The sequence below is a fragment of the Telmatherina bonti genome (genome assembly GCF_933228915.1).
Source record: "Telmatherina bonti genome assembly, chromosome: 11".
Classification (NCBI taxonomy): Eukaryota; Metazoa; Chordata; class Actinopteri; order Atheriniformes; family Telmatherinidae; genus Telmatherina; species Telmatherina bonti.
Window position 1 is genome coordinate 5721698 of NC_136629.1, and position 27984 is coordinate 5749681.

At 51.4% G+C, this 27984-nt stretch overlaps 1 protein-coding gene across 1 annotated transcript in view; it reads left to right on the forward strand.

Moving 5' to 3' along the window:
- The first annotated feature begins 2494 nt into the window (after positions 1–2494).
- tbc1d12a (TBC1 domain family, member 12a) overlaps positions 2495–27984 on the forward strand; it is a 31850-nt gene continuing 6360 nt past the window's right edge. The window contains exons 1-9 of the mRNA XM_079248625.1: positions 2495–3931; positions 9121–9256; positions 17475–17599; positions 20074–20156; positions 20255–20372; positions 20449–20555; positions 20679–20762; positions 20853–20947; positions 27204–27275. Of these exons, the coding sequence (XP_079104751.1) occupies positions 2751–3931; positions 9121–9256; positions 17475–17599; positions 20074–20156; positions 20255–20372; positions 20449–20555; positions 20679–20762; positions 20853–20947; positions 27204–27275 (2001 nt within the window). The 5' untranslated portion in view covers positions 2495–2750. The remainder of the gene's footprint in view (positions 3932–9120; positions 9257–17474; positions 17600–20073; positions 20157–20254; positions 20373–20448; positions 20556–20678; positions 20763–20852; positions 20948–27203; positions 27276–27984) is intronic.

Here is a 27984-nt window from a genome sequence, read left to right on the forward strand (position 1 = left end):
GCTCTCCCTTAGAGATAGGGTGAGGAGCTCGGTCATCCGGGAGGAGATCAGAGTAGAGCCGCTGCTCCTCCGCATCAAGAGGAACCAGTTGAGGTGGCTCGGGCATCTGGTCAGGATGCCTCCTGGACCTCCCTGGTGAGGTGTTCCAGGTACGTCCCTCTGGGAGGAGACCCCGGGGAAGACCCAGGACACGCTGGAGGGATTATATCTCTTGGCTGGCCTGGGCTGCCCCCCCCCCCCCCCCACACACACACAGAGTTAGCAAATGTGGCTGGGCAGAGGGAAGTCTGGGCTGCTGCCCCCGTGGATAAGCAACAGAAGATGGATGGATGGATGGTTACAGGTTGGAATGGAAATCAGAAATACCAGCTGCCGCTCTGAACTACTGCTTTATAAATTATTATTATGATTATTACAAAATGAAATATAGAATTTCAATATTTCTTTAGTTGTCTTTGAGGATTATTACATATTGATTGATGGGAAATTAATTTTAGTAAAACTTTTTAAACACTTCTTGATTAATTTTGATTATAGCATGTTTTATTTGCAAAAGAATACTTGTATTTAATTTTTTAAAAAAAAGCTAATATGTCCTATTTGAGCTCAATTGAAATAGTAAACTGAGATATATATATATATATATATATATATATATATATATATATATATATATATATATATATATATATATATATATTCATTCATTTTCTGAACCGCTTATTCCAATTCAGGGCTGCGGGGAAGCTGGAGCCTATCCCACCTGGCTTTGGGCGACAGGCAGGGTACACCCTGGACAGCTCGCCAGTCCATCGCAGTATAAAAATTATCATCATTATTATTATTATTATTATTATAGATTGTATGCATAAAATCAGGAATTGATTTGAGTTAATCTAATTTAAACCCTAGTATAAATTATGTTTTGGATGAAACATCTGGTTTTCGTTATGAGGTCAGAGGTCCTACTGCAGTTACACACACTGGCCGGCAGGCGTCACTAAATCATCCAACGCATAGACATCATATACATAGACGCCTCATTGAGCGCTAAAGAGTGAACCGGCTTCGCCGCCATATTGGATGGGTCTCTGCTTTCCAGTCTCGCTGCAGAGTCAACATAGTTTCCCACAAAACTGTTTTCTGTGGAACAATGCGTATATATTACACACAAACAAAACACTTTTCTACATAACTAGTTTATGAATAATCCTAACACAGTGAATAATCTACTAAATACTAAAATGATAAATATTACTCCTATGAGGTGTTTATGAAAAAAAATGATGATGACGTTTCACTATGAGAGTTTTACATGGTAGCATAATTATCTCTGCCAAGGAGGTAATGTTTTTACTGGCTTTATTTATTTTTCCATTTGGGTTTAAGAGAAATAAAGTTATGGACGGATTTTCATGAAATTCTCAGGACTTGTTGGAAACGTGAAAAGGAAGAACTGATTTTGGTGATCCGGACCACCGATTGGGTCCAGGAACTTTTTAAAGACCTTGGTGGAAGTTTACGTTCTCAGAGTATTTTTCTGGGTAACTTCTGAATTGCACAGTTTTGATACAATACTTTATTTTCAGACGTTGTACAACTGTATCTCTATTTTAATAAATCAATAAATGTACATAAAAGAAAGAGTCAGCCGTAGCCAAGAGAAAGCAGCAACTATGCCCGTAATTTGCTGAGCATACGGTTGCAATAACCGGCGAAATATTGAAAGCAGATCAGTGGATCATGTGGAATTACATTTCACAAGGTTGAATATTAATTTATGTCACCAGATAAAAATAGATAAATCCAAATGCATCAATAATCAATCAGACATGTTCATAGCAAATTAATTTATACATTTATTTATATTGTAGCTACCTTATGTCTTAGTTAAATAGCAGTATAAAAAAAATATTTCAGCATAAAAGAACATCGTTCTATGTTTTACAGTGTTCATAACAATATCTCTGCCCTTTGGAACAAACCCAACTCTGAGCAAAATCAGGTAAAAAAATTGGTGAAATTATTGTTGTGATTGGACCTACACCTTACAAATAAATGCATTGTAGGCGCATGGAGACCCATCCAAGATGGCGGCGTGATGACGCGGCGTCTGCGTGTATATATATATATATATATATATATATATATATATATATATATATATATATATATATATATATATATATGTATGTATATATATATGTATATATATATATATATATATATATATATATTTATATATATATATACGTGATGACGCGGCGTCTGCGTGTATATATATATATATATATATATATATATATATATATATATATATATATATATATATATATATATATATATATATATATATATGCAGACGCCGCGTCATCACGCCGCCATGTATATATATGTGTGATGTCTATGTGTTTATATGTCTATGTCTATGATCCGACGGATCAAAACAGTTGGAGGATGACGTCATTGTTAGGGAATGTTCAAGATGGCGCTGGACTGTGGCAGGAATGCCGCCGCTGCAACAAGCTGAAGGCTGATAATTATAATTAATCTTCCGGCCGGTGGCGCATCAAACCCCGCTGGGAATGAAGCTGCTGCAGGCGGCACAGGCCAGGTAACGCTGAAAGATCCCCGGTTAAGATGGTAGACCCGTCCTCCAGGAACAACAGAACCTGCTTCCGACCGGGCCGGAGGACTCGTTGCAGGAATTCACGCCCGGGGCTGAGGCGCGTTTAGCGGCCTGAGCGGCCATGGACACACCGGCGGAGACCGGAGGGTCGCTTGCTGCCGACTTGAACGAAAACCAGGCGGACACTGGAGTTGGAGAAGTAGCCGGGAAAGCAGGTCACCGGTCCGCGGTGAAAGAGGCGCTGCTCGCCGGTGTCAGCGGGGGTCAGGAAGCGGGGAAGGCTCGGACTTCCAGCGGGAGGAATGTCAACACGGACGCCCCGGAACCACCGCCGCCGCCGCACGGCGCCGACATCCTGCTGGATCTGGTGGCCGCAGGGGGACACCTGTCCGCACGGTTCACTGACAGCTGCGGGATTTCTGGGGTTTGTGGCGGCCTGAACGGATTTACCGAGTCAGCCGACCCGCAGGGGGGAGGAGAAGGGCTCTCCGTCACGGGGACCGCTTCCTGTCCAGCTGAGCTCCGGGATCTGGTTCCAGCTGAGGCGGGCGGACAGATGCAGGGAGACCCCGGAGAGGAACCCCGAACCAGGACTGCTCTCCCCGCACACCGGCTGCCATGCACCGCGGCTGGGGATGCCCACACGCTCAACGGGGGTGTAGGCATCCCGTGTCATGGCAGACCTGGTGGGGTCACCACGCACTGGGCTCAGACCAGAGTACTCGGTTTGAGCGACGTGGCCCGTCATGAAGTGAAGTTAGCCAACGGTGGTTTGCACATCGCCAGAAGCGGAACCAACCCGCAACATTTCTCCTTTCATGCGGGGACTGTGGAGGAAGAGAGCCCCGGGTGGGGTCGCTGTCCGGACGGCGGGCCGGCGGCCTCGCTGTGCCCGGGGCAGGATGCTCCAGCGGCGGCAGAGCTCCCTCATCCCCACGCCCCAGGATCAAGTGCCAAAACCCCCTCCCCCTGCCCGTCCAGCCTGTCCGACAGCCCGCCGCTGTCTGAGCCCATCACCGCGGAGGAGGAGGAGGATTTCCCGGACCTGTGTGTCCCGGTCCGGCCTCTCAGTCTCCGGACTGACCCGAACCACACGGTGTCCCTCAGCTGCGACGCCACCCCGCTGTCCCCTGGAGAGGATGGGGGCTATTATTTAGAGGATGGGGGGCACGAGGAGGACCTGCGGAGCGCGCTGGAGGCGGGTCGGAGGCAGAGCGCCCCGGACAAGCTCCCGGACCTGGCTGACGGTTCGGACGGGAAGATGTTGCCAAAGAGGTTCGGCATCGCTGATTTCTTCACCAGGTACGACTCAGTTTGACTTGCTGTGAAGATGTCCCCTCCTCCTCATCCTCACCCCTCCCGTACCGGTTCGGGTACCGGTTCCTACTGGGATGTTTCCATTTACTCCAGATTAATGATCCAGAAGAAGTAAAATAAACTCATGAACATAAAGACTTAAAGTAAAACTTCTTAAAATAAAACTACAAATAAACTTAATTCAGTTTTTTACATTTAATGAAGGAAGAACCTTCGTCACGTGACCCCACCTGGTCAGCGTCACGTGTCAATGTTTATAAAACAACATGTTGATGTTAATGTGGACATATGGAATCCCTTCTTTAGGCTGATCGATAATAAAGTATCGATTCCTGATTAGAAACCCAACAGTTCTACGTAGGAGGAGTAGAGATTATCAGATTATAATCGGATTATTCTGGATCTTCTAGTTTAACAGTGGGATGAAGGTGAGGAGGATCAATACCTTCATCCTGACTGACACACACCTGGAGTGTTCAGGTGTGTGTGTTCTCCGCCGGAGAATCTGGAATCTGCACCGCCATGGCTCCTCCAGGCTTCCGTAGTTACCGGGGCTCCTCCAGGCTTCCGTAGTTACCGGGGCTCCTCCAGGCTTCCGTAGTTACCGGCGCTCCTCCAGGCTTCCGTAGTTACCGGCGCTCCTCCAGGCTTCCGTAGTTACCGGGGCTCCTCCAGGCTTCCGTAGTTACCGGGGCTCCTCCAGGCTTCCGTAGTTACCGGCGCTCCTCCAGGCTTCCGTAGTTACCGGCGCTCCTCCAGGCTTCCGTAGTTACCGGTGCTCCTCCAGGCTTCCGTAGTTACCGGCGCTCCTCCAGGCTTCCGTAGTTACCGGGGCTCCTCCAGGCTTCCGTAGTTACCGGGGCTCCTCCAGGCTTCCGTAGTTACCGGGGCTCCTCCAGGCTTCCGTAGTTACCGGGGCTCCTCCAGGCTTCCGTAGTTACCGGGGCTCCTCCAGGCTTCCGTAGTTACCGGCGCTCCTCCAGGCTTCCGTAGTTACCGGGGCTCCTCCAGGCTTCCGTAGTTACCGGGGCTCCTCCAGGCTTCCGTAGTTACCGGGGCTCCTCCAGGCTTCCGTAGTTACCGGCGCTCCTCCAGGCTTCCGTAGTTACCGGGGCTCCTCTAGGCTTCCGTAGTTACCGGCGCTCCTCCAGGCTTCCGTAGTTACCGGCGCTCCTCCAGGCTTCCGTAGTTACCGGGGCTCCTCCAGGCTTCCGTAGTTACCGGGGCTCCTCCAGGCTTCCGTAGTTACCGGGGCTCCTCTAGGCTTCCGTAGTTACCGGGGCTCCTCCAGGCTTCCGTAGTTACCGGCGCTCCTCCAGGCTTCCGTAGTTACCGGCGCTCCTCCAGGCTTCCGTAGTTACCGGGGCTCCTCTAGGCTTCCGTAGTTACCGGCGCTCCTCCAGGCTTCCGTAGTTACCGGCGCTCCTCCAGGCTTCCGTAGTTACCGGCGCCTAAACAAACCCGGCAGGAAGTGGAGTGCCGTGAAGCCGGATTAGTTTTCTGACCTCAGACTGGGAACCAGTAAGGTCGAGTCACTGGGTTTATCCCAGCTGCTCGGTTCTTCTTCGTGGATCTAAAACTGGTGAAAAGTTCCCTGATGACGCCGTCGGCCCCACTTCCGGGTTTCCACGGAAGTCTTCTTTTCCCGCCTCGACACAGAACCGGACATGTTCCTGAGGTCCTAGTGCGGAAAACCACCCGGAATCTGAATCGGAGGCAGTCGCCATGACAACGAGGAGTCGGCAGACACTGGCTGATGGATGGGTTCCAGGTTCTGACCCGGTTACATCCTGAATGCTGGGGGAAGTTCTGGGCCCGGGACGGAGGAGGACTCCTGTTAAACCCATGTCTCAGTCTGGGTCTGGTTCTGGTTTGGATCCGGTCTGCAGCCGCGTTCCAGAGGAAATGCCGACAGATTAAACCCAGTTCCAGTTTCTGCTGGAAAACCGGAGGAAACCAGATTAAACCAGGAGGAGGAGGAGGAGGAGGAAGAAGCTGGGACCAGGAGGGAGGAAGCATGAACTGGGGTGTAAACTGGGTCAGACTGGTTTTGGTTCCTGTTTGGGAACCCACTTCCCCTTCAGGACTCCTTCAGTTCCTCTTGGTGTCCTGGCAGCAGAACCGGAAGTCTGGAGACCGCTACAGCTGCCGGGTCGGACTCTTCCAGGGGATTCCAGCCTCTGCTGTGACTGGGAGTTCACCACAGGAACTTCCAGTTCAACTGGTCTTACTGGAAACCTGTTATCTGATAAATGAACACAGTGTGGGTTCACGCCCACCCTCCTCTTCATCACGCCCACCCTCCTCTTCATCATCCCACCCTCCTCGTCATCACACCCTCCTCTTCATCACGCCCACCCTCCTCGTCATCACACCCACCTTCCTCTTCATCACGCCCACCCTCCTCTTCATCACGCCCACCTTCCTCTTCATCACGCCCACCCTCCTCTTCATCACGCCCACCCTCCTCTTCATCACGCCCACCCTCCTCTTCATCACGCCCACCCTCCTCTTCATCACGCCCTCCTCGTCATCACGCCCACCCTCCTCTTCATCACGCCCACCCTCCTCTTCATCACGCCCACCCTCCTCGTCATCACACCCACCTTCCTCTTCATCACGCCCACCCTCCTCTTCATCACGCCCGCCCTCCTTTTCATCACGCCCGCCCTCCTTTTCATCACGCCCGCCCTCCTCTTCATCACGCCCGCCCTCCTCTTCATCACGCCCACCCTCCTCTTCATCACGCCCACCCTCCTCTTCATCACACCCTCCTCTTCATCACGCCCACCCTCCTCTTCATCACGCCCTCCTCTTCATCACGCCCACCCTCCTCGTCATCACGCCCACCTTCCTCTTCATCACGCCCACCTTCCTCTTCATCACGCCCACCCTCCTCTTCATCACGCCCACCCTCCTCTTCATCACGCCCACCCTCCTCGTCATCACACCCACCTTCCTCTTCATCACGCCCACCCTCCTCGTCATCACACCCACCTTCCTCTTCATCACGCCCGCCCTCCTCTTCATCACGCCCACCCTCCTCGTCATCACGCCCACCTTCCTCTTCATCACGCCCACCCTCCTCTTCATCACGCCCACCCTCCTCTTCATCACGCCCACCCTCCTCGTCATCACACCCATCTTCCTCTTCATCACGCCCACCTTCCTCTTCATCACGCCCACCCTCCTCGTCATCACACCCATCTTCCTCTTCATCACGCCCACCCTCCTCTTCATCACGCCCACCCTCCTCTTCATCACGCCCACCCTCCTCGTCATCACGCCCACCTTCCTCTTCATCACGCCCACCCTCCTCTTCATCACGCCCACCCTCCTCTTCATCACGCCCACCCTCCTCGTCATCACACCCATCTTCCTCGTCATCACGCCCACCCTCCTCGTCATCACACCCATCTTCCTCTTCATCACGCCCACCCTCCTCGTCATCACGCCCACCCTCCTCGTCATCACGCCCACCTTCCTCGTCATCACGCCCACCCTCCTCTTCATCACTCCCACCCTCCTCGTCATCACGCCAATCTTCCTCTTCATCACGCCCACCCTCCTCTTCATCACGCCCACCCTCCTCTTCATCACGCCCACCCTCCTCGTCATCACGCCCACCCTCCTCTTCATCACGCCCACCCTCCTCTTCATCACGCCCACCCTCCTCTTCATCACGCCCACCTTCCTCTTCATCACGCCCACCCTCCTCTTCATCACGCCCACCCTCCTCTTCATCACGCCCACCTTCCTCTTCATCACGCCCACCCTCCTCTTCATCACGTCCACCCTCCTCTTCATCACGTCCACCCTCCTCTTCATCACGCCCACCCTCCTCTTCATCACGCCCACCCTCCTCGTCATCACGTCCACCCTCCTCGTCATCACACCCACCTTCCTCTTCATCACGCCCACCCTCCTCTTCATCACGCCCACCCTCCTCGTCATCACGCCCATCTTCCTCTTCATCACGCCCACCCTCCTCTTCATCACACCCATCTCTTCATCACGCCCACCCTCCTCTTCATCACGCCCATCCTCCTCTTCATCACGCCCGCCCTCCTCGTCATCACGCCCTCCTCTTCATCACGCCCACCCTCCTCGTCATCACGCCCACCCTCCTCTTCATCACGCCCACCCTCCTCGTCATCACACCCATCTCTTCATCACACCCATCCTCCTCTTCATCACACCCTCCTCTTCATCACGCCCACCCTCCTCGTCATCACACCCATCTCTTCATCACACCCATCCTCCTCTTCATCACACCCTCCTCTTCATCACGCCCACCCTCCTCGTCATCACGCCCATCCTCCTCTTCATCACGCCCACCCTCCTCTTCATCACGCCCACCCTCCTCTTCATCACGCCCACCCTCCTCGTCATCACACCCTCCTCTTCATCACACCCATCCTCCTCTTCATCACGCCCACCCTCCTCTTCATCACACCCTCCTCTTCATCACGCCCACCCTCCTCGTCATCACACCCATCCTCCTCTTCATCACGCCCACCCTCCTCTTCATCACACCCTCCTCTTCATCACGCCCACCCTCCTCGTCATCACACCCACCCTCCTCTTCATCACACCCTCCTCTTCATCACGCCCACCCTCCTCGTCATCACACCCATCCTCCTCTTCATCACGCCCACCCTCCTCTTCATCACACCCTCCTCTTCATCACACCCACCCTCCTCTTCATCACACCCGTCCTCCTCTTCATCACGCCCACCCTCCTCTTCATCACGCCCACCCTCCTCTTCATCACGCCCACCCTCCTCTTCATCACACCCATCCTCCTCTTCATCACGCCCACCCTCCTCGTCATCACGCCCACCTTCCTCTTCATCACGCCCACCCTCCTCGTCATCACGCCCATCTTCCTCTTCATCACGCCCACCCTCCTCGTCATCACGCCCACCCTCCTCGTCATCACGCCCACCCTCCTCTTCATCACGTCCACCCTCCTCTTCGTCGTGTCCACCTCCTGGTCCCGGGTCGGGCCGCATGTTTGATCTCCGGTGGACACTAGGGGCGGTTCCAGCAGAGCCGTTCCAGATGAAGGCTGCCAGGTTTCCATGGCGATACGTGTCCATGGCAGGTGGAGGTGGGATCTAAGCGGGGCGAGTCTTTGACGTCCATCTTCTTCTTCTCTGTTTCCCTTCCAGGAGCCTGTTTTCTAGGAAGTCCAAAGAGCCCAGGGCCGCATCCCACAATGCATCAGGTTGGCGGCTGTTTGGAAAGACGGCGGCCAGAGAGGGCGAGGAGAGCACGGAGGCGGTCTCAGCGTCCGCCACGCAGCAGGTCGGTTCTGCTTCTATTCAGCTTTTACAGCCAGTAGAAACATTCTCAGATGTTTTCCAGGCTGAAGCTGCAGTTCGTCCTGATTTCTGATCACTTACTGGTCTTTGGCTGCTCCTGATTGGACGATACCGTCAGTTTAAGCTCTGATTGGTGGAAAGTCTGACTGGAAGTGACTTCATCATCCTCTCATGCATGTCTTGTCTGGATTGTTAACGTCCCGGAAACTTCCGCTGGTTAGAGCTCCGACGTGTTTTCAGTTTGAAGCAGGAAACTCAGCTGGAGAACGTGAAGAAGTAGATCATACTTCTGTGTTAAGGCGAGGACGAACATGTTCCACATTTACATGCGTGTCGGTAGATCATACGTGTTCCTGTGTTAAGGCGAGGACGAACGTGTTCCACATTTACATGCGTGTCGGTAGATCATACGTGTTCCTGTGTTAAGGCGAGGACGAACGTGTTCCACGTTTACATGCGTGTCGGTAGATCATACGTGTTCCTGTGTTAAGGCGAGGACGAACGTGTTCCACGTTTACATGCGTATCGGTAGATCATACGTGTTCCTGTGTTAAGGCGAGGACGAACGTGTTCCACATTTACATGCGTGTCGGTAGATCATACGTGTTCCTGTGTTAAGGCGGGGACGAACATGTTCCACGTTTACATGCGTGTCAGTAGATCATACATGTTCCTGTGTTAAGGCGAGGACGACATGTTCCACGTTTACATGCGTGTCGGTAGATCATACGTGTTCCTGTGTTAAGGCGAGGATGAACGTGTTCCACGTTTTCATGCGTGTCGGTAGATCATACGTGTTCCTGTGTTAAGGCGAGGATGAACGTGTTCCACGTTTTCATGCGTGTCGGTAGATCATACGTGTTCCTGTGTTAAGGCGAGGACGAACGTGTTCCACGTTTACATGCGTGTCGGTAGATCATACGTGTTCCTGTGTTAAGGCGACGACGACATGTTCCATGTTTACATGCATGTCGGTAGATCATACATGTTCCTGTGTTAAGGCGAGGACGACATGTTCCACAATTACATGCGTGTCGGTAGATCATACGTGTTCCTGTGTTAAGGCGAAGACGAACGTGTTCCACGTTTACATGCGTCGGTAGATCATACGTGTTCCTGTGTTAAGGCGAGGACAAACATGTTCCACGTTTACATGCGTGTCAGTAGATCATACATGTTCCTGTGTTAAGGCGAGGACGACATGTTCCACAGTTACATGCGTGTCGGTAGATCATACGTGTTCCTGTGTTAAGGCGAGGACGAACGTGTTCCACGTTTACATGCGTGTCGGTAGATCATACGTGTTCCTGTGTTAAGGCGAGGACGAACGTGTTCGACATTTACATGCGTGTCGGTAGATCATACGTGTTCCTGTGTTAAGGCGAGGACGAACGTGTTCGACGTTTACATGCGTGTCGGTATATCATAGGTGTTCCTGTGTTAAGGCGACGACGACATGTTCCATGTTTACATGCATGTCGGTAGATCATACGTGTTCCTGTGTTAAGGCGAGGACGAACGTGTTCGACGTTTACATGCGTGTCGGTAGATCATACGTGTTCCTGTGTTAAGGCGACGACGACATGTTCCATGTTTACATGCATGTCGGTAGATCATACATGTTCCTGTGTTAAGGCGAGGACGACATGTTCCACAATTACATGCGTGTCGGTAGATCATACGTGTTCCTGTGTTAAGGCGAAGACGAACGTGTTCCACGTTTACATGCGTCGGTAGATCATACGTGTTCCTGTGTTAAGGCGAGGACAAACATGTTCCACGTTTACATGCGTGTCAGTAGATCATACATGTTCCTGTGTTAAGGCGAGGACGACATGTTCCACAGTTACATGCGTGTCGGTAGATCATACGTGTTCCTGTGTTAAGGCGAGGACGAACGTGTTCGACGTTTACATGCGTGTCGGTAGATCATACGTGTTCCTGTGTTAAGGCGAGGACGAACGTGTTCGACATTTACATGCGTGTCGGTAGATCATACGTGTTCCTGTGTTAAGGCGAGGACGAACGTGTTCGACGTTTACATGCGTGTCGGTATATCATAGGTGTTCCTGTGTTAAGGCGACGACGACATGTTCCATGTTTACATGCATGTCGGTAGATCATACGTGTTCCTGTGTTAAGGCGAGGACGAACGTGTTCGACGTTTACATGCGTGTCGGTAGATCATACGTGTTCCTGTGTTAAGGCGAGGACGAACATGTTCCACATTTACATGCGTGTCGGTAGATGATACGTGTTCCTGTGTTAAGGCGAGGACGACCGTGTTCCACGTTTACATGCGTGTCGGTAGATCATACGTGTTCCTGTATTAAGGCGAGGACGAACGTGTTCCACGTTTACATGCGTGTCGGTAGATCATACGTGTTCCTGTGTTAAGGCGAGGACGACCGTGTTCCACGTTTAAATGCCTGTCGGTAGATCATATGTGTTCCTGTGTTAAGGCGAGGACGACCGTGTTCCACGTTTACATGCGTGTCGGTAGATCATACGTGTTCCTGTGTTAAGGCGAGGACGACCGTGTTCCACGTTTAAATGCCTGTCGGTAGATCATATGTGTTCCTGTGTTAAGGCGAGGACGACCGTGTTCCACGTTTACATGCGTGTCAGTAGATCATACGTGTTCCTGTGTTAAGGCGAGGATGAACATGTTCCACAGTTACATGCGTGTCGGTAGATCATACGTGTTCCTGTGTTAAGGCGAGGACGAACATGTTCCACATTTACATTGCGTGTCGGTAGATCATACGTGTTCCTGTGTTAAGGCGAGGACGAACGTGTTCGACGTTTACATGCGTGTCGGTAGATCATACGTGTTCCTGTGTTAATGCGAGGACGAACATGTTCCATGTTTAAATGCGTGTCGTTAGATCATACGTGTTCCTATGTTAAGGCGAGGACCAACGTGTTCCACGTTTACATGCGTGTCGGTAGATCATACGTGTTCCTGTGTTAAGGCGAGGACAAACGTGTTCCACGTTTACATGCGTGTCGGTAGATCATACGTGTTCCTGTGTTAAGGCGACGACAAACGTGTTCCGCGTTTACATGCGTGTCGGTAGATCATACGTGTTCCTGTGTTAAGGCGAGGACGAACGTGTTCGACGTTTACATGCATGTCGGTAGATCATACGTGTTCCTGTGTTAAGGCGAGGACGAACGTGTTCCACGTTTACATGCGTATCGGTAGATCATACATGTTCCTGTGTTAAGGCGAGGACGAACGTGTTCCACGTTTACATGCGTGTCGGTAGATCATATGTGTTCCTGTGTTAAGGCGACGACGACATGTTCCATGTTTACATGCATGTCGGTAGATCATACATGTTACTGTGTTAAGGCGACGACGACATGTTCCATGTTTACATGCATGTCGGTAGATCATACGTGTTCCTGTGTTAAGGCGAGGACGACCGTGTTCCACGTTTACATGCGTGTCGGTAGATCATACGTGTTCCTGTGTTAAGGCGAGGACGAACATGTTCCACGTTTACATGCGTGTTGGTAGATCATACGTGTTCCTGTGTTAAGGCGAGAACGAACGTGTTCCACGTTTACATGCGTGTCGGTAGATCATACGTGTTCCTGTGTTAGGGCGAGGACGACCGTGTTCCACGTTTACATGCGTGTCGGTAGATCATACGTGTTCCTGTGTTAAGGCGAGGACGACCGTGTTCCACGTTTACATGCGTGTCGGTAGATCATACGTGTTCCTGTGTTAAGGCGAGGACGACCGTGTTCCACGTTTACATGCGTGTCGGTAGATCATACGTGTTCCTGTGTTAAGGCGAGGACGAACGTGTTCCACGTTTACATGCGTGTTGGTAGATCATACGTGTTCCTGTGTTAAGGCGAGGACGACGTGTTCCATGTTTACATGCGTGTCGGTAGATCATACGTGTTCCTGTGTTAAGGTGAGGACGAACGTGTTCCACGTTTACATGCGTGTCGGTAGATCATACGTGTTCCTGTGTTAAGGCGAGGACGACGTGTTCCATGTTTACATGCGTGACTGTAGATCATACGTGTTCCTGTGTTAAGGCGAGGACGACCGTGTTCCACGTTTACATGCGTGGCTGTAGATCATACGTGTTCCTGCGTTAAGGCGAGGACGACCGTGTTCCACGTTTACATGCGTGTCGTTAGATCATACGTGTTCCTATGTTAAGGCGAGGACGAACGTGTTCCACGTTTACATGCGTGGCTGTAGATCATACGTGTTCCTGTGTTAAGGTGAGGACGAACGTGTTCCACGTTTACATGCGTGTCGGTAGATCATACGTGTTCCTGTGTTAAGGCGAGGACGACGTGTTCCATGTTTACATGCGTGACTGTAGATCATACGTGTTCCTGTGTTAAGGCGAGGACGACCGTGTTCCACGTTTACATGCGTGGCTGTAGATCATACATGTTCCTGTGTTAAGGCGAGGACGAACGTGTTCCACGTTTACATGCGTGTCGGTAGATCATATGTGTTCCTGTGTTAAGGCGACGACGACATGTTCCATGTTTACATGCATGTCGGTAGATCATACATGTTACTGTGTTAAGGCGAGGACGACGTGTTCCATGTTTACATGCGTGACTGTAGATCATACGTGTTCCTGTGTTAAGGCGAGGACGACCGTGTTCCACGTTTACATGCGTGGCTGTAGATCATACGTGTTCCTGTGTTAAGGCGAGGACGACCGTGTTCCACGTTTACATGCGTGTCGGTAGATCATACGTGTTCCTGTGTTAAGGCGAGGACGAACATGTTCCACGTTTACATGCGTGTTGGTAGATCATACATGTTCCTGTGTTAAGGCGAGGACGAACATGTTCCACGTTTACATGCATGTCGGTAGATCATACGTGTTCCTGTGTTAGGGCGAGGACGACCGTGTTCCACGTTTACATGCGTGTCGGTAGATCATACGTGTTCCTGTGTTAAGGCGAGGACGACCGTGTTCCACGTTTACATGCGTGTCGGTAGATCATACGTGTTCCTGTGTTAAGGCGAGGACGACCGTGTTCCACGTTTACATGCGTGTCGGTAGATCATACATGTTACTGTGTTAAGGCGAGGACGAACGTGTTCCACGTTTACATGCGTGTCGGTAGATCATACATGTTACTGTGTTAAGGCGAGGACGAACGTGTTCCACGTTTACATGCGTGTCGGTAGATCATACGTGTTCCTGTGTTAAGGCGAGGACGAACGTGTTCCACGTTTACATGCGTGTTGGTAGATCATACGTGTTCCTGTGTTAAGGCGAGGACGACGTGTTCCATGTTTACATGCGTGTCGGTAGATCATACGTGTTCCTGTGTTAAGGCGAGGACGACGTGTTCCATGTTTACATGTGTGTCGGTAGATCATACGTGTTCCTGTGTTAAGGCGAGGACGAACGTGTTCCACGTTTACATGCGTGTCGGTAGATCATACGTGTTCCTGTGTTAAGGCGAGGACGACGTGTTCCATGTTTACATGCGTGACTGTAGATCATACGTGTTCCTGTGTTAAGGCGAGGACGACGTGTTCCATGTTTACATGCGTGTCGGTAGATCATACGTGTTCCTGTGTTAAGGCGAGGACGAACGTGTTCCACGTTTACATGCGTGTCGGTAGATCATACGTGTTCCTGTGTTAAGGCGAGGACGACGTGTTCCATGTTTACATGCGTGACTGTAGATCATACGTGTTCCTGTGTTAAGGCGAGGACGACCGTGTTCCACGTTTACATGCGTGACGGTAGATCATACGTGTTCCTGTGTTAAGGCGAGGACGACCGTGTTCCACGTTTACATGCGTGACGGTAGATCATACGTGTTCCTGTGTTAAGGCGACGACGAACATGTTCCATATTTACATGCATGACGGTAGATCATACGTGTTCCTGTGTTAAGGAGTAAGGTGAAGAGAAAGATGATGATGAGGATGAGGAAGGTGAGGATGATGAGGAAAATGAAGAGGACGAAGGTGAGGATGATGATGATGATGAAGGTCATGCTCAATAAAATCTTTCATGTGAACTTGAAAGAAAACGTCTCCAGCTTGACCAGGTTTTCATCTGCAGGCGTGTTTATTCACCGCTTATGTCAGGAATGACACACACACACACACACACCTGAACGCCCAGCATCTTCCGGCTGAACTGGGAAGCTCATTTCCATCCAGGAATTCTCACCCAGCACAGCTGGAACTCATGAAGGCTGCAGAGGCTGAATGAGAAGGAATCCCCACAGCCGGGGACCATCTGGTGGAAACTGGGACCAGTGGAAACTGTTGGGACTAGAACAAGCTTCATGGTTTTATTTTATCTCATGGAGAACGTCATGTGATCAGAAAATAGATGGTTTTTTACTGTCTGCAGACTGGACCCAGTTTGCTGTTTACTGGGAGTCGCTGGACCAGTCACATGACTATTTACTGAGGAGTAACAGAGAGACTCTGGCGTCCCCTGCCGGCTGCTTCACACTCATCTGCAGAAAACAGTGTTGTTGTTGTTGATCCCAGCTGGTCTGATGGCGTCAATGAGCCATTCATGGTCCAGACCAAACACACAATCCGGGCTTTGACCACCGGACATCTGCAGGAGACGCTGAATCCCACCTTTATCTTCACCAAGCTGCAGGAACAACAACAACAAACACCTCCTGGCAGCTACAGCTTCTCTCTGTCTACACTAATATTTTACACATATTACCAACTTTATTTAGATCAGGGGGCTGAAACGTACTGGCCGGGGACAAAGCCAGTTGACTACAGGGTTCAGAGCGGTCCGCAGGATGAATCTGGTAAATATAAAAACATAGAAAATATCCATCCATCCATTCTCGCCACTTATCCGGGGTCGGGTTGCGGGGGCAGCAACCGAAGCAGCCAGCAGACCCTCACAACACGTTTGGGCCTCCCAGATCTGACCGGCTTCCTCCCTCACCATCTGAGCCAGCTCACCACCAGGTGGTGATCAGTTGAAGCTCCGCCCCCCTCTTCACCCGAGTGTCCAAGGCATGTGGCCGCAGGTCCGATGATACGACCACAAAATCCATCATGGAACTGCGGCCCAGGGAGTCCTGATGCCAGGTGTACATATGGACACTCTTATGTTGGAACATGGTGTTCGTTATGGACAATCCATGACGAGCACAGAAGTCCAATAACAAAACACCATTTGGGTTCAGAGGGGGGGGGCCATGCCTCCCAATCCCTCCCCTCCAGGTCTCACTGTCATTGCCCACGTGAGCATTGAAGTCCCCCAGCAGAACAATGGAGTCCCCAGAAGGAGCACCCTCCAGCACTCCCTCCAAGGACTCCAGAAAGGGTGGGTACTCTGAACTGCTGTTCGGTGCATAAGCACAGACAACAGTCAGGACCCGTCCCCCCACCCGGAGGCGGAGGGAAACTACTTGGGCTGTGATAATACGCTTTTGTCCCGAATCGATTCCGATTTTTTGGGTGCCGATTTGATTTAAATTGCGATTCTCAAAATTCTTCAAAATTGCTGATTTTTGTAGGTTAAAAACAGTCATGCGTCGAGGTGAGTCCGACTATATCTAGCCGGAACCGCTCAACCTCGCGCACAAGCTCAGGCTCCTTCCCCACCAGAGAGGTGACGTTCCACGTCCCTAGAGCCAGCTTCTGCAGCCGGGGATCGGACCGCCAGGGTCCCCGCCCCTTGCTGCCGCCCAGCTCACACTGCACCCGACCCCTACGGCTCCTCCCGCAGATGGTGAGCCCACGGGAGGTGGGGCCCATGTAACCCTTTCGGGCTGAGCCGACCGGGCCCCATGGGCGAAGGCCCGGCCACCAGACGCTCGCTCTCATGCTCTCGACAACATAGCTGCTCGGATCTTCAGGACACACAGACCCCTCCACCGCGATGAGGTGGCGGCTCAGCGAGGGCCATAGAAAATATGAACTGTAATATTGTGAATAAAGTTACTGTAATGTTGTAATATGCTAAAAGTATCTGTAGTATCACAGTTACGATGGTCTCCTCCAACCGGAGCAGAACCAGAACCAAAAAACTGCAGTAAAAAGACAAAATCTGGAGCTTTCTGTTGCGTCTTCGTCTTCCTCGGCGCGCAACGTTTCCCAGACAAGCTGCAGCTTGCAGAGCTCGATGACGTCTGTTTGGGTGAAACTTAAAGAACCGAGTGACTTCCTGTGACTTTCTCTACTTCTTCTCTTTGTTCAGGCTCCTCAGCAGGACGAGGTGGATGCATCCTCCAGCCCTCAGCGCCCCCCGGTGGCTGCACGGAGGAAGAACCTGGAGTTTGAGCCTCTGTCCACCACAGCTCTCATCCTGGAGGACCGGCCATCGTAAGTAGCTCGTTCCTCCGCTTCTTTACTCATTCCTGGGACTACTTTCCTCATCCCTTCCAGCAGACGAAGCAGTCGAATAAAAACCACGCTGGACATGAATCCGGTTTCATCAGCTCACCTCAAACTCTGCAACATCTGCTTCATTTTTCATTCCCAGCATCCACGTCCTGCTAGTTGCCTCATGTACAGCTCGCTGACATGGTGGACCAGGACAAGACAAACATGTCGGACAGTATTTAACTGGCTTTACTCAGACCTCAACCTCCTCCTGACAGGTTATAATATAATATAATATAATATAATATAATATAATATAATATAATATAATATAATATAATATAATATAATATAATATAATATAAAATGACATAATATAACACAATATGATATAATATAATATAATTTAATATATGACATAATATAACATAATAAAACATGACATAATATAATATAATATAATATAACATAATATAATATAATATGACATAATATAATATATGATTTAATATAATATAATATAATATAATGTAATATAATATGACATAATATAACATAATAAAACATGATATGACATAATATAATATAATATAATATAACATAATATATAATATAATATAATATCATATCAGGGCTGCAACAATTCGTCAACAAAGTGGACAGTAAAAATTCATTGACATGAAGTTTCATTGTCGACGCGTCGTGTTATAAACGTCCGTAACGGCTGTGCTGATAAAACCCTGCGGTACGACAGTTATGCATGTGAAGACAAAGCACCTCGGAGTCATGGTTTCTGCTGGCATTCCAGATGGGTAAGTTAGCATTAGCGAGTAGTTACGTAGTTTTGTCATACCTGTCAAGTATCCCGTTTAGGTCCAGAAACTCACGTTTTTTTAAGGGGTCTTTGCCGCACCTTCCTGGATTGTTATTTTCCCGGAAATATCCCGGACTATGAAATGGGGCGAAAACAAACAGACATGACTGTACAATTAAAAGATTTTATTTATTTTGTTTTCTGTTTGAGGCAAATTCTGTAGTTTGGATGTGACATTATAAATCTGTTTGTTTGTTTCAAAATAAATTCCTAGTAAGCTGTTAAGCTTATATTTGATATTCAACTGGTTCTGGAGTCATTTTACTGTACCAAAGGACATTATGTTGTGATTGACTGGGTGATATTAATATGATGCAAATTTAGAGAGTGGGGTAAAAAATACTGGAGCTTGTAAAAAAAAAAAAAAAAAAAAAAAGCTGCATCAATTGGAAGCACAGAAATAACCATGACTAATTTACTGATTGAATAAATAATTTACATATAGGTCGACAATTAAAATAATCATTAGTTGCAGCCCTGTATAATATAATATAATATAATATAATAACACACATTTCCAATGTAAAGTATATTTCCTACAAGAGCTGTACGTATGTACAGTCCTCGTCTTTACAGAACGTTGAGACTGAATGAGTAAAGTTATACCAGTATGGAGTAAAGTAACCCTAGGAAGGAGTAGAGTCATTTTAGGAAGATGTAAAGTAATCATAAAATGGAGTCAAGTAATCCCAGTAAGGAGTAAAGTAATCCCAGTAAGGAGTAAAGTAATCCCAGTAAGGAGTAAAGTAATCCCAGTAAGGAGTAAAGTAATCCCAGTAAGGAGTAAAGTAATCCCAGTAAGGAGTCAAGTAATCCCAGTAAGGAGTCAAGTAATCCCAGTAAGGAGTCAAGTAATCCCAGTAAGGAGTAAAGTAATCCCAGTAAGGAGTAAAGTAATCCCAGTAAGGAGTAAAGTAATCCCAGTAAGGAGTCAAGTAATCCCAGTAAGGAGTAAAGTAATCCCAGTAAGGAGTAAAGTAATCCCAGTAAGGAGTAAAGTAATCCCAGTAAGGAGTCAAGTAATCCCAGTAAGGAGTCAAGTAATCCCAGTAAGAATAAAGTAATCCCAGTATGGAGTAAAGTAATCCCAGTATGGAGTAAAGTAATCCCAGTATGGAGTAAAGTATTCCAAGGAAGGAGTAAAGTAATCCCAGTATGGAGTCAAGTAATCCCAGTATGGAGTAAAGTAATCCCAGTATGGAGTAAAGTATTCCAAGGAAGGAGTAAAGTAATCCCAGTATGGAGTAAAGTAATCCCAGTATGGAGTAAAGTAATCCCAGTATGGAGTAAAGTAATCCCAGTAAGGAGTCAAGTAATCCCAGTAAGGAGTCAAGTAATCCCAGTAAGGAGTCAAGTAATCCCAGTATGGAGTCAAGTAATCCCAGTATGGAGTAAAGTAATCCCAGTGTGGAGTAAAGTAATCCCAGTATGGAGTAAAGTAATCCCAGTATGGAGTCAAGTAATCCCAGTATGGAGTCAAGTAATCCCAGTATGGAGTAAAGTAATCCCAGTATGGAGTAAAGTAATCCCAGTATGGAGTAAAGTAATCCTAGGGTTCCACCAGGTTAAAGACGTGTTCACCTCCGTCTCTGTCCTGCAGGAACCTTCCGGCTAAATCCACGGAGGAGACGCAGAGACACAAACTGGAGTACGAGGAGATGGTGGCGGGAGCCAAGAAGAGAGGTAACTCTGGCATTTCCTGCTCTGATCTGATTGGCTGAGATTGATCTGCTGCAGCCAATAGCAACACGCTTCTGTCCACGTTTGTCCCGGTTCCTCAGAGATGAAAGATGCCCAGAAGAAGAAGCGTCAGATGAAGGAGCGACATCGGCACGAGGACAGCATCTCCAGCGCCATGGTGATCTGGAACACCGAGATCCTGCCTCACTGGGACACCATGTACGTCTCTGTCCTCCGCGCGCGTGTGTGTGTGTGTGTGTGGGCTCAGTATGAACTGGTCTCTGTGTGCTGGTAGGAAGGGGACGAGGCGGGTCAGGGAGCTGTGGTGGCAGGGTCTTCCTCCCAGCGTCAGAGGAAGAGTGTGGAGCCTCGCCATCGGCAACGAGCTGAACATCACAGCAGGTGATGTTTGGGTTCAACATGGCGTCCGAGGCTGACGAGTCGTCCTCAGCCGGGACGTCCAGCTGCACGCGTCCCAGTTAAACCAGTAGAGAAGCTGAACTGTGTTTTCTTCTGGATGTTCAGAGCTGTACGAGATCTTCCTGTCCAGAGCCAAAGAGAAGTGGAGGAGCTACAGTGAGACCAGCTCGGTCAACGACAGCGAGAGCGGTACGGTCCGATTCGTCCCGGTCCGGTACCGGCCCGCCGCCACTGGGCGTCTCCCAGTCCAACCATGACCTTTCTGTCTCTTCCTGTCAGATGGAGGAGCGTCGCTGGCGGACCGAGAGTCCAGTCTGGACCTCATCAAGCTGGACATTTCCAGAACCTTCCCCTCTCTCTTCATATTCCAAAAGGTAGGACCTGCAGGACCTGGAGCAGGTTCCAGGTCTACAGGACCTGTTGGCTCTGCAGGATCTTGTTGGATCTGCAGGACCTTGTTGGATCTGCAGGACCTGGAGCAGGTTCCAGGTCTACAGGACCTGTTGGATCTGCAGGATCTTGTTGGATCTGCAGGACCTTGTTGGATCTGCAGGACCTGGAGCAGGTTCCAGGTCTACAGGACCTGTTGGATCTGCAGGACCTTGTTGGATCTGCAGGACCTTGTTGGACCTGCAGGACCTGGAGCAGGTTCCAAGTCTACAGGACCTGTTGGATCTGCAGGATCTTGTTGGACCTGCAGGACCTGGAGCAGGTTCCAAGTCTACAGGACCTGTTGGATCTGCAGGACCTTGTTGGACCTGCAGGACCTGGAGCAGGTTCCAGGTCTGCAGGACCTTGTTGGACCTGCAAGACCAGCAGGACCTTGTTGCACCTGCAGGACCTTGTTGGACCTCCAGGACCAGCAGGACCTTTTTGGACCAGCAGGACCTTTTTGGACCAGCAGGACCTTGTGGGACCTGCAGGACCTTGTGGGACCTGCAGGACCTTGTGGGAACTGCAGGACCTGGAGCAGGTTCCAGGTCTGCAGGACCTGCAGGACCTTATGGGACCTGCAGGACCTGTTGGACCTGCAGGACCAGCAGGACATTGTGGGACCTGCAAGACCTGGAGCAGGTTCTGGGTCTGCAGGACCTTGTTGGACCTGCAGGACCTGGAGCAGGTTCCAGGTCTACAGGACCTGTTGGATCTGCAGGACCTTGTTGGATCTGCAGGACCTTGTTGGATCTGCAGGACCTTGTTGGACCTGCAGGACCTGGAGCAGGTTCCAGGTCTACAGGACCTGTTGGATCTGCAGGACCTTGTTGGACCTGCAGGACCTGGAGCAGGTTCCAGGTCTGCAGGACCTTGTTGGACCTGCAAGACCAGCAGGACCTTGTTGGACCTCCAGGACCAGCAGGACCTTTTTGGACCAGCAGGACCTTGTTGGACGTGCAGGACCTGTTGGACCTGCAGGACCAGCAGGACCTGTTGGACCTGCAGGACCAGCAGGACATCGTGGGACCTGCAAGACCTGGAGCAGGTTCTGGGTCTGCAGGACCTTGTTGGACCTGCAGGACATTGTGGGACCTGCAAGACCTGGAGCAGGTTCTCGGTCTGCAGGACCTTGTTGGACCTGCAGGACCTGGAGCAGGTTCCAGGTCTACAGGACCTGTTGGATCTGCAGGACCTTGTTGGATCTGCAGGACCTTGTTGGACCTCCAGGACCAGCAGGACCTTTTTGGACCAGCAGGACCTTGTGGGACCTGCAGGACCTTGTGGGAACTGCAGGACCTGGAGCAGGTTCCAGGTCTTCAGGACCAGCAGGACCTTATGGGACCTGCAGGACCTGTTGGACCTGCAGGACCAGCAGGACATTGTGGGACCTGCAAGACCTGGAGCAGGTTCTGGGTCTGCAGGACCTTGTTGGACCTGCAGGACCTGGAGCAGGTTCCAGGTCTACAGGACCTGTTGGATCTGCAGGACCTTGTTGGATCTGCAGGACCTTGTTGGACCTGCAGGACCTGGAGCAGGTTCCAGGTCTACAGGACCTGTTGGATCTGCAGGACCTGGAGCAGGTTCCAGGTCTGCAGAACCTTGTTGGACCTGCAAGACCAGCAAGACCTTGTTGGACCTCCAGGACCAGCAGGACCTTTTTGGACCAGCAGGACCTTGTTGGACGTGCAGGACCTTGTGGGAACTGCAGGACCTGGAGCAGGTTCCAGGTCTGCAGGACCAGCAGGACCTTGTGGGACCTGCAGGACCTGTTGGACCTGCAGGACCAGCAGGACATTGTGGGACCTGCAAGACCTGGAGCAGGTTCTGGGTCTGCAGGACCTTGTTGGACCTGCAGGACATTGTGGGACCTGCAAGACCTGGAGCAGGTTCTCGGTCTGCAGGACCTTGTTGGACCTGCAGGACCTGGAGCAGGTTCCAGGTCTACAGGACCTGTTGGATCTGCAGGACCTTGTTGGACCTGCAGGACCTTGTTGGACCTGCAGGACCTGGAGCAGGTTCCAGGTCTACAGGACCTGTTGGATCTGCAGGACCTTGTTGGACCTGCAGGACCTGGAGCAGGTTCCAGATCTGCAGGACCTTGTTGGACCTGCAAGACCAGCAGGACCTTGTTGGACCTGCAGGACCTTGTTGGACCTCCAGGACCAGCAGGACCTTTTTTGACCAGCAGGACCTGGAGCAGGTTCTGGGTCTGCAGGACCTTGTTGGACCTGCAGGACCTGGAGCAGGTTCCAGGTCTACAGGACCTGTTGGATCTGCAGGACCTTGTTGGACCTGCAGGGCCTGGAGCAGGTTCCAGGTCTACAGGACCTGTTGGATCTGCAGGACCTTGTTGGATCTGCAGGACCTTGTTGGACCTGCAGGACCTGGAGCAGGTTCCAAGTCTACAGGACCTGTTGGATCTGCAGGACCTTGTTGGACCTGCAGGACCTGGAGCAGGTTCCAGGTCTGCAGGACCTTGTTGGACCTGCAAGACCAGCAGGACCTTGTTGCACCTGCAGGACCTTGTTGGACCTCCAGGACCAGCAGGACCTTGTTGGACCAGCAGGACCTTGTTGGACCTGCAGGACCTTGTGGGACCTGCAGGACCTTGTGGGAACTGCAGGACCTGGAGCAGGTTCCAGGTCTGCAGGACCTGCAGGACCAGCAGGACCTTGTGGGACCTGCAGGACCTGTTGGACTTGCAGGACCAGCAGGACATTGTGGGACCTGCAAGACCTGGAGCAGGTTCTGGGTCTGCAGGACCTTGTTGGACCTGCAGGACCAGCAGGACCTTGTTGGACCTGCAGGACCTTGTTATACATGCAGGACCTTGTTGGACCTGCAAGACCAGCAGGACCTTGTTGGACCTGCAGGACCTGGAGCAGGTTCCAGGTCTACAGGACCTGTTGGATCTGCAGGACATTGTTGGATCTGCAGGACCTGAAGCAGGTTCCAGGTCTGCTGGACCAGCAGGACCTTGTTGGACCTGCAGGACCTGGAGCAGGTTCCAGGTCTGCAGGACCAGCAGGACCTTGTGGGACTTGCAGCACCTGTTGGATCTGCTTGACCAGCAGGACCTTGTGGGACCTGCAGGACCTGGAGCAGGTTCCAGGTCTACAGGACTTGTTGGACCTGCAGGACCTGGAGCAGCTTCCAGGTCTGCAGGACCTTGTTGGACCTGCAGGACCTGGAGCAGGTTCCAGGTCTACAGGACCTTGTGGGACCTGCAGGACCTGGAGCAGGTTCCAGGTCTACAGGACCTTGTGGGACCTGCAGAACCTGGAGCAGGTTCCGGGTCTACAGGACCTTGTGGGACCTGCAGGACCTGGAGCAGGTTCCAGGTCTACAGGACCTTGTGGGACCTGCAGGACCTTGTGGGAACTGCAGGACCTGGAGAAGGTTCCAGGTCTGCAGGACCTGCAGGACCAGCAGGACCTTGTGGGACCTGCAGGACCTGTTGCACCTGCAGGACCAGCAGGACATTGTGGGACCTGCAAGACCTGGAGCCGGGTCTGGGTCTGCAGGACCTTGTTGGACCTGCAGGACATTGTGGGACCTGCAAGACCTGGAGCAGGTTCTGGGTCTGCAGGACCTTGTTGGACCTGCAGGACCTGGAGCAGGTTCCAGGTCTACAGGACCTGTTGGATCTGCAGGACCTTGTTGGATCTGCAGGACCTTTTTGGACCAGCAGGACCTGGAGCACGTTCCAGGTCTACAGGACCTGTTGGATCTGCAGGACCTTGTTGGACCTGCAGGACCTGGAGCAGGTTCCAGATCTGCAGGACCTTGTTGGACCTGCAAGACCAGCAGGACCTTGTTGGACCTGCAGGACCTTGTTGGACCTCCAGGACCAGCAGGACCTTTTTGGACCAGCAGGACATTGTGGGACCTGCAAGACCTGGAGCAGGTTCTGGGTCTACAGGACCTTGTTGGACCTGCAGGACCAGCAGGACCTTGTTGGACCTGCAGGACCTTGTTATACATGCAGGACCTAGTTGGACCAGCAGGACCTTGTTGGACCTGCAGGACCTGGAGCAGGTTCCAGGTCTGCAGGACCTGTTGGATCTGCAGGACATTGTTGGATCTGCAGGACCTGAAGCAGGTTCCAGGTCTACAGGACCTGTTGGATCTGCAGGGCCTTGTTGGACCTGCAGGACCTGGAGCAGGTTCCAGGTCTGCAGGACCAGCAGGACCTTGTGGGACTTGCAGGACCCTTTTGGACCTGCAGGACCAGCAGGACCTTGTGGGACCTGCAGGACCTGGAGCAGGTTCCAGGTCTACAGGACTTGTTGGACCTGCAGGACCTGGAGCAGCTTCCAGGTATACAGGACCTGTTGGATCTGCAGGACCTTGTTGGACCTGCAGGACCTGGAGCAGGTTCCAGGTCTACAGGACCTTGTGGGACCTGCAGGACCTGGAGCAGGTTCCAGGTCTACAGGACCTGTTGGATCTGCAGGACCTTGTTGGATCTGCAGGACCTCTTTGGATCTGCAGGACCTTGTTGGACCTGCAGGACCTGGAGCAGGTTCCAGGTCTACAGGACCTGTTGGATCTGCAGGACCTTGTTGGACCTGCAGGACCTGGAGCAGGTTCCAGATCTGCAGGACCTTGTTGGACCTGCAAGACCAGCAGGACCTTGTTGGACCTGCAGGACCTTGTTGGACCTCCAGGACCAGCAGGACCTTTTTGGACCAGCAGGACCTTGTTGGACGTGCAGGACCTTGTGGGAACTGCAGGACCTGGAGCAGGTTCCAGGTCTGCAGGACCTGCAGGACCAGCAGGACCTTGTGGGACCTGCAGGACCTGTTGGACCTGCAGGACCAGCAGGACATTGTGGGACCTGCAAGACCTGGAGCAGGTTCTGGGTCTGCAGGACCTTGTTGGACCTGCAGGACCAGCAGGACCTTGTTGGACCTGCAGGACCTTGTTATACATGCAGGACCTTGTTGGACCTGCAAGACCAGCAGGACCTTGTTGGACCTGCAGGACCTGGAGCAGGTTCCAGGTCTACAGGACCTGTTGGATCTGCAGGACATTGTTGGATCTGCAGGACCTGAAGCAGGTTCCAGGTCTGCTGGACCAGCAGGACCTTGTTGGACCTGCAGGACCTGGAGCAGGTTCCAGGTCTGCAGGACCAGCAGGACCTTGTGGGACTTGCAGGACCTGTTGGATCTGCAGGACCAGCAGGACCTTGTGGGACCTGCAGGACCTGGAGCAGGTTCCAGGTCTACAGGACTTGTTGGACCTGCAGGACCTGGAGCAGCTTCCAGGTCTGCAGGACCTTGTTGGACCTGCAGGACCTGGAGCAGGTTCCAGGTCTACAGGACCTTGTGGGACCTGCAGGACCTGGAGCAGGTTCCAGGTCTACAGGACCTTGTGGGACCTGCAGAACCTGGAGCAGGTTCCGGGTCTACAGGACCTTGTGGGACCTGCAGGACCTGGAGCAGGTTCCAGGTCTACAGGACCTTGTGGGACCTGCAGGACCTTGTGGGAACTGCAGGACCTGGAGAAGGTTCCAGGTCTTCAGGACCTGCAGGACCAGCAGGACCTTGTGGGACCTGCAGGACCTGTTGCACCTGCAGGACCAGCAGGACATTGTGGGACCTGCAAGACCTGGAGCCGGGTCTGGGTCTGCAGGACCTTGTTGGACCTGCAGGACATTGTGGGACCTGCAAGACCTGGAGCAGGTTCTGGGTCTGCAGGACCTTGTTGGACCTGCAGGACCTGGAGCAGGTTCCAGGTCTACAGGACCTGTTGGATCTGCAGGACCTTGTTGGATCTGCAGGACCTTTTTGGACCAGCAGGACCTGGAGCACGTTCCAGGTCTACAGGACCTGTTGGATCTGCAGGATCTTGTTGGACCTGCAGGACCTGGAGCACGTTCCAGGTCTACAGGACCTGTTGGATCTGCAGGACCTTGTTGGACCTGCAGGACCTGGAGCAGGTTCCAGATCTGCAGGACCTTGTGGGACCTGCAGGACCTGGAGCAGGTTCCAGGTCTACAGGACCTTGTGGGACCTACAGGACCTTGTGGGACCTGCAGGACCTGGAGCAGGTTACAGGTCTACAGGACCTTGTGGGACCTGCAGGACCTGGAGCAGGTTACAGGTCTACAGGACCTTGTTGGACCTGCAGGACCTGGAGCAGCTTCCAGGTCTACAGGACCTTGTTCAGACGTATGTTTTGTCTCTGCAGGGCGGTCCGTACCACGACCTCCTCCACAGCGTGCTGGGAGCGTACACCTGCTACAGACCCGACATCGGTTACGTGAGTTCTGCTTCCTTGTCCAGACGGATTGTTTAGCTCTGACCCGACCAGTTTAGACCGGTTCAGACCAGTTTAGACCAGTTTAGACCGGTTCAGACCGGTTCAGACCGGTTCAGACCGGTTTAGACCGGTTCAGACCGGTTCAGACCGGTTCAGACCGGTTTAGACCGGTTCAGACCGGTTCAGACCAGCTCAGAAAGTTTCATACTAGCTGCTCAATTATGGCAAAAATTATAATCATGATTATTTTGACTGAAACTATTATTTACCACGATTATCCTTTTATCTTTAACAACATGCATATAGTTTACATTAAACCGTGGCTTTTAAACGTCTTTAGGATTCCACATATTTTAGAAAACAAACAACATGAAGCTTTTTCTTGACAAAAAGTAAATACTGATGTAAACTGAATAAATATAAGTAAGGATTAAACAACGCTGCACATCGTGATGTTTTCGACTCCGCGTCGGGTATTATAACCATCTGACATACGGTTCCGAGTTGTTTATACCATGGTCCCACACAGCAAACATTTTATAACAAATTGTATTTCTTTTTTACAACATTTGCTAAATATACTAAATTATACAAATTATTTTACGTTGGCCTGGATGTAGTTTTATACCAAACAGCCGCTGTCAGGCTGCAGTGCGTTTCTCTCATTCACCTGTTAAAAGACGGCTGATCTGAACCAGCTGGTTAACGC